Source organism: Pomacea canaliculata, linkage group LG10 (assembly GCF_003073045.1).
Source record: "Pomacea canaliculata isolate SZHN2017 linkage group LG10, ASM307304v1, whole genome shotgun sequence".
In the NCBI taxonomy this organism is placed as follows: Eukaryota; Metazoa; Mollusca; class Gastropoda; order Architaenioglossa; family Ampullariidae; genus Pomacea; species Pomacea canaliculata.
The window spans coordinates 1,730,759-1,738,045 of NC_037599.1; the positions used below are offsets into that span (position 1 = coordinate 1,730,759).

General features: G+C 33.6%; 1 protein-coding gene across 1 annotated transcript; it reads right to left on the reverse strand.

Annotated features, from left to right (window-relative positions):
* Window positions 1-673: 673 nt before the first annotated feature.
* On the reverse strand, window positions 674-7,269 carry LOC112573989 (BTB/POZ domain-containing protein 19-like). The gene is made up of 7 exons (XM_025254751.1): window positions 7,140-7,269; window positions 6,000-6,237; window positions 5,712-5,765; window positions 4,676-4,804; window positions 3,951-4,082; window positions 3,003-3,128; window positions 674-1,648 (listed from the first exon to the last, which is right to left on the reverse strand). Exons 1-7 carry the CDS (start codon window positions 7,223-7,225, stop codon window positions 1,520-1,522), a joined length of 894 nt encoding a protein of 297 aa, XP_025110536.1. The 5' UTR covers window positions 7,226-7,269; the 3' UTR covers window positions 674-1,519.
* Between the last annotated feature and the right edge of the window lie 18 nt (window positions 7,270-7,287).

The following is a 7,287-nucleotide window of genomic DNA, read 5'->3' on the forward strand; positions in this document are numbered from 1 at the left end:
CGGTCTTTTCAAACCTTGGAGACTTTCTCCCTAACCCGACAGAAGGAGAACTATTTACCCTTTAACTAAAAGTAGTCATTAAGCAAAATATAAATGCATGTTTTGGGGACAGTCAGAAGCTGGGGACAGATGGGAGTAAATTACAATTATGTCAAAAGTGATATAAAAATGCCAAGGTTTCAAAAATATTACCAACATTCACAGAGAGTATTGCGAAATATCCCGTAAATCATGTCTGGAAAGTTTACAAATAACTTCTATTAGACTTCTTTCAGACAGAAATACTTTTGTGTAATAATGTGGATATTTGTCCATCAGCGAATGCAGTAGATTTTAAAACAAAATAGAGCAAAGGTTGTGCATGCACACAAATGTTTTAAGCTTTCCGAACAGTGATTATTTATTTCCTGTTGGAAAGAATTGTTTAAACAGCTTCTATAAGTAATGTTACTATATCTCTGATTACTTTTGAGCAAACTGGTATATTATAGCATGTACATGAATTTGTTGGAAATAGTGTGGCTTTACAGTGTTGTCCTCACTTATCCTATCTGGCAATATTATCAGAAGTGGTTGGTCTTCATCTCACTGCCTAAATTGTTCATTTAAATGAAAAAGGAAATAAAGGTTTGACCTCAGTAAATCAGTAAAATAATAAAAAATACTACAGAGCTCAACCAAACCAACACACAATTTTTTATTGTTCAAGCTGATGTCAAAAATGTAGCACATTTGATTACAGCCCTACTGAAATGACTTAATTGGTATAAATATATGATCATATTTCTCGTTGAAAGACAGTTTTGTAACGCATTTAATTACAGTTGTAATAAAAAGATGTACTGTAAACGTTCAATCACTTCTGTCACTAAACCTCACAAAGTAATCGAATAGTTTCAGATCCCAACCACTGTTATTACCAAAACAAGCGTAATGTCTTTGTTGTTGTTGTCAACATAATCATCATCATCATCATCATCATCATCATCAAAATAATAATTTGCTTCATCTTTTTTCCAGTCTAGCAAATAAGTGCATTAAAAGAGAGAGAGGTAACAAACAGTGAATGGCTTAATGCGGTTACTTGATTCTGCATTCAAAGGAACAAGACCACTAAAAATCCTTCATCAATCAGCAACAATTTATTTTCTTGCATGCATGCTGGAGATTAGGATAAAACTGCATTCATTATACTAGAGAAAAATGCATACTCAGACCAATTCTGAAGATTCTATACATTCTAAAAATAGCTCTGGAAATTCTAATCAAAGAGCACAGAATATTAAATATGTTCTCAAAGGAGTTGTCATCAAGTCTAAAAGCAAGAATATTGCAGCATCCTTTCATTTTTGTTATACTAATAATTATTTACCTAAAATGAAAACTCCGTTTAATTTCATTATAGTGAAATAAAATCAGCAAAATAAAATGAGCTGGAGAATAAAAGCAATAAATAAGAGATTTTCATATTGCGTCCAGGGGCATATTGTGCACGAGCAGCCTAAATTTGCTTGGTTCTTCATTTTGCATTCTGCAGAATAGTGTGGCATTCACGAGGAGCAGTGCCTTTGCGTGTTGTAGTCAATGGATTGCCCTTTTCTCCCTGTCGTGTGGCATGTATCTTCCATGCCAGGGCAAACAGTTCCATCTGTGGACAATCATAAATTCTTTTGTTAGTTTCATTGAGCTGCCATGCACAGGCTATAGCACTTACAGTTTCTTGACAGCTTACATTTATAAGAAATGAACAAAGAAATGTCAAGCCACAAAGGAAAACTAATAAAGTTGATGTATATATAAATAATAAGATATCTGGAAGTACTGACAACAGATTGATTATCTAATCTTTTGACACATAAATACAATTGACAGATTGAGTGAATTATTGCATAGTTAAATACAGTTTACAATAATTGTGGCATGAGGGTTATCACCTGCTAAAAATAGTCACATTTTAGTGCAATAAGTAACAGTCGGCTTATCACCCTTTTCATAGCACTAAGACCGCCCTCCTTAGTGGTAAAAGATACTTTGTCTGCTGTGGATGAAGGTGCAATACTCTGTCTATCTCAACCACCAAAATTATCATCTGCTCATTTGCTCTGTCTAAACTAGACTACTGCAACTCTCTTCTTGCTAACTGTCCACAGTACCTCATCCACAAGCTTTAGAAAGTCCAGAACCCAGCTGGTCATCTACGTTTTCCAGACTCGCAAATGTGAACATGTCACACCACTTCTTTACTCTCTTCATTGGCTACCAGTTAAAGCTAGAATAGACTACAAGCTCTCAACTCTATGCTACAGATTCTTTGAAGGCTGCTCCCCCCACTACTTTACTGAGATCTTGTCTGTCATCATTGCTGCCCGAAACCTTTGCTCCTCATCAGACTCCAGCATTGTATCCCTCCCTCCCACAAAGAAAGTCACATACGAACAATGGATGTTCTCCCTCTGTGCTCTTCCACATTCGACACTTGGACTCAAAGTCTACATTCAGACGTTATCTGAAAATATATCTGTCTATCCCTGAATACTATCCTTAACTCCTTTTGCAATGTTGTCTGTTATGTGAACCATTATGTAACTATTCTATCTCTACACAATTATAGTATGCATATCCCTTCACACCTTTATCCTTTGCATTATGTTCTACTCTTGTACTTTATCTTTATGTTGTTTACAGTGCCTACATATATCTCACATTCCAGTGTCTGCTAATTCATGTTCATTATCATTACTGGACAGAGCAGAGTGTGACCTACCTATGGGTGGTGATGCTACAAGTATACATATTATAATTATAACAGGTTTTGCTAATATTGATTGACTTTACATAGAATTCAGTCACGTTGTCCTTGTAAAGAATCATGTCAAAATACCACTAATGATTTGGACCAATATTTTTATTAATTGCTGATGAGTAGAATGAATAAAAAAATAAATTCTTTTGTAGTAATGGGAGTGCAATAGTTAAGGGGAAACAATTTTGCTTTTACGCACAGGAAGAAAATGGTCTTTCTTGTTCTCCTCTTCAAGTATGCTTATCTCCTCCAAAGACAACAGGGGAAGTCGGATTAGTTTGATGGAATCACGGCCCATGGCAGAAATTGGTTTTGAACTCACGGCCTTTGATCAAACAAAGACAAGTACAATTAATGAATACTAACATGAATATCCAAAGTTATGCTCTCTTTACTTACAGATTACAAATTTTTGTAAAGGGGCTTCTACAGTTAAACATGTTTCTTCCTAAAAGTAGAGTTTAACACAATTATTCTAAAGGCAAGCACATATGTGTGTGCTACTGGACATGGATACATGGACACTGGCAATTTACCCATGGGTAAAATTTCCATAAACTGGTTAGGGAACAAAGTGGTAAAGTTAGCCCAAGAGACGATCTCCAGATTTATAAGCCATGGAGAAATTAACTAACAAATGAGCATAGAGGGAATTCCACAAAAAGGGTGAGACTGCACATGTGCTGCTTGGCTAAAAGAAATATGAAAAATCAAAAGCACAGGCAAAGAATTGCAGCAGTTTCATGACAGACCAAATGACACCCTTGGTGCAAAGACTAGACCACCAAAATATTGATTTCTCTTAATTCAAAAATAAAATTACCCATGATAAAATATAAAGGCATGATTGATTTGTGTCAAAAGAAAAAGAAAATGTCCTTTGAAATGTTCAGTTTGGTATTACTGTGTTAGGGGTAGGTGAGTGAATGAGTGAAGAGTTGAGACATACAATAATTATTTGCAAGAGAGCAAGAAGGCAAACACCTGCAGCGATCAACTATTAAATGTCATGGAAGAGAATTATTTTCTATTAAAGTCTTATCAAGTCTCTAAGTAATTAAAGTGACGTACTTAAGTTGTCATATAAGTTTAACAAAACCTACAGAAAATAAAGAGTCTATAGTAACATGATGTAGATGGTACATACAGAATTAACACTGGCCCATCTCCGAACAGCCTGGTAAACCTCCATCTCGTCCAGCATGAGATTATCACTTTCCAAAATACAGTACAGGGTTTCTTCAGAAATTTCTTCAAATCCTTTGGATTCAAGCACAGCCTGTAACAGTGACAGTTGTGACTAGAATGAACATCTTGGGTGCTTTTGAGTGTAAATGTACAACTGTACAGTGCTCTGCCACACAAGAAGGGTCTGGATCTAAGTACTAATCCATTTACATAATGATATGAAAGAGTCCAACAAATGAAAATGACACAGATGACACAAAAAATTATGATACGTTGATGCACGCATCGTCTCACTCACCTTCCATTTATCACAAACTTGTGTACATACATGTCCATCACAAGACAAACTCTATGACAGGAAAAATATTATTTGAGTAGCTATTACCACTCACGTTCTGCCTAGCTACTAAAATACACAAGGAAATAAACAAAATCTCAAAAAGTAAACAATAAAATTTTGATTTTATTTGAAACAATGTATATATAAAATAATATTACATATGTTATTATATCATGTTTATTATTGTTGTTATCTATAGTGTTTTAGCACAGGTTAGAGAATGGAAAGCAAAATCAAAACACAAAGTCCACAGAGCTGGTCCTGCCCCTGCCCCTCCTTCAAGCCAGTAAGGTCATAGACATCAAATACTCGATCACAACAAAAGCAATTTCTCTTCCTGGTACCTTTGTATTTTCTTCAATGTATTCCAGTGTCTTTCGCTTGAGGTCATCGAGGCGATATGTTTGTGCAGCTTGAATTCTGTCACAAGCATTGTCGACATCCAAGGATGATACTAGATAGTCTTCACATAACTGAAAAGAATTCATTTCCCAGATCAAATATCTATTGTACAAAAATGACAAACAATATTTTTCTAAATCTAACTTTTATACCTTGTGCATTACCTATTTATTATTTTAATAACTGAATATGTAATTTTGCTCCTTTAATTACAAATATGTGGAGTTAACTGGATTTGACTACAAAATTGTTGTGTAACAAAAGTCTGATGCAATGCAACAATCTTTGATTATTTTTCTTTACATTCACAGAATTTACAGTAACCTGCAAGATGTCTGAAAACTTTTGTTATACTCTCACCTTTTAGTATTTTCAAGACTATTTAAACAAACTTTTTTGCAGACCTTTAGTTCTCGTTTGTTTCCCATTTGTTCCATCTTTTCAGACCACTGATCAGACTAAGCATTTTCTAGAAAGGGAGTATACACCCACAAAAGCTTGACATGTTAGTGTGGAACCCTAGCCTACAGAATGGCCTTTTAAGATAACACTTTAATTATCCCAGAGGGCAATTCAGGATAAATTTTACAAGGATATACCTCATGTATATCATGTATGCACTTGACATAACTTTAATTGTAGTTACCCAAAAGAGAAAAAAAAAAAAACCACGGAAAGTGAATCATGCTTATCTGAAAAGACTTTACTTTCATGAAGAACTTCTTCACATCAATGTAATTTATACAAAAATTTCACATTTTACAAAGAAGGAAAAGGAAATTATAAGCCCTTTGGTTTTCTTCCCTACAAAAGCTATATATTTGCCAATCCATGTTTCTTCTCACAAAAAGTTAGCTAAAAGAAAACTGTTACTCCCCCATTTTTAAATAATCTTATTAATTGCTTTCATAGCTTATCTTAAGCAAATGATACATATAATTTTATCTAAGGGGACAAAAGGCTGTTAATTATACTCACATGCTTCAAGTCATCAAGCCCATACTCAAGTGCTGTTGCCAAGACATCTATAGCCTGAAGAAAGCAGGTATTGCCACTAAATTTAATCCAAAATAATTTTACATGGAAACATCTGCAGCACATTTAATCAATCAAGAGTTATTTTTATGTACATATCTGCATCAAGATCTTATCGCATTCAAAGAAAAATTTGAAGAAAAATAAAAGACATCATTATAATTTGGAAGCAAGTGTATACACTTGTACGTATATGTACGTGTATATCATAAATACTAAATACACTCTAACCGTTTTTGAAGACAAAGTGACCCTGTTTGTATAGATGAACTCCATCATGGTCAAAAACACTTCATGAGTCATATCTGATAGGACAAATGGTGCATCTAGATCTTTATCACCTTGTCCACTTTTTAGTTTTTGTGCTTGTTCCACAAACATGGCACGAAAGACTTCACACCTTCCAGATAAGATGCATTTATGTGCATACACCCTTTTCCTGGATGGTCCAATCACAAACTCGATATCACTGAGAATTATAAAATGAGTATTATAATTTAATTTTGATGAATAATATTAAAATACATTAAACATTATGTCACAAAAAGATATAAAAGCTTCAAACAATCATTATATCATCATATACCTATTTATCATTTTAGAGAAATTTATCACTAAAATGTGCACACATTTTTATTATGCTACATTATTTAAATATGAACAAAAATGCCTATCTGTGTGTGTGAGAATCTTTATGTGTATTAGTGCAAAGGCTCATTAATGCTCATTGTATAGCAAAAAAAGTTTTTCACAATTTTTGACAGCCCATTATAAGTATAAGCAAAGCATGCATGCCAGCAAATTTTCCTATTAGATATCAATCGTGGGAACTTGATAAACCCATGAATCTCTTATGGCATGCTTTTTGTCAATAGAAAGCATTGTACATGACTATAAATGCTGCACATTAATTTCTATTCCATCTTTACTATAAAGAATTATTTATATTCTCTCTCTCTATATATATATGATCTATAGTAAAGAATTTAAATGCAATATATATATAAAGACTTGAATTTTAAAAAACTTAAAATATAAAACTTTTTTCTTACAGCTGTACAAACAGATAAGAAAACACATGGTGAAAATATGTTATATCAATAGTTTAAATGTCACTCTCAGTCTGTAAGAATATACATAGACTGCACATAAAATTTACAGCAAATGAAACATTATATGCATTAAATGTCTGCGGGTGCATTATGCAGTGCAATGTTATATATGTACGTATAGCATTTGAAGATATTTCGTTATCCTGACCTTCTATGGTAGCTAATGACTAACAAAACTTTTTATTTCAGCGTTTTGAAGCCACGCATATATAATATTATTATTTACCAAGAAAACAATTTACAGCAATTTGCAACTCACTGTAAATCTTTGCTATTTACGAGAAGTTTCATCTGATTTGCAAACTCCTTCTCGTCTCCAAATAAACATTTCTCCACTGCAGGCATAATAAAACAATTCTCGTCTTGAAAGGAAATCAAATAAAACACGATGTATCTTCCCTCGGTTG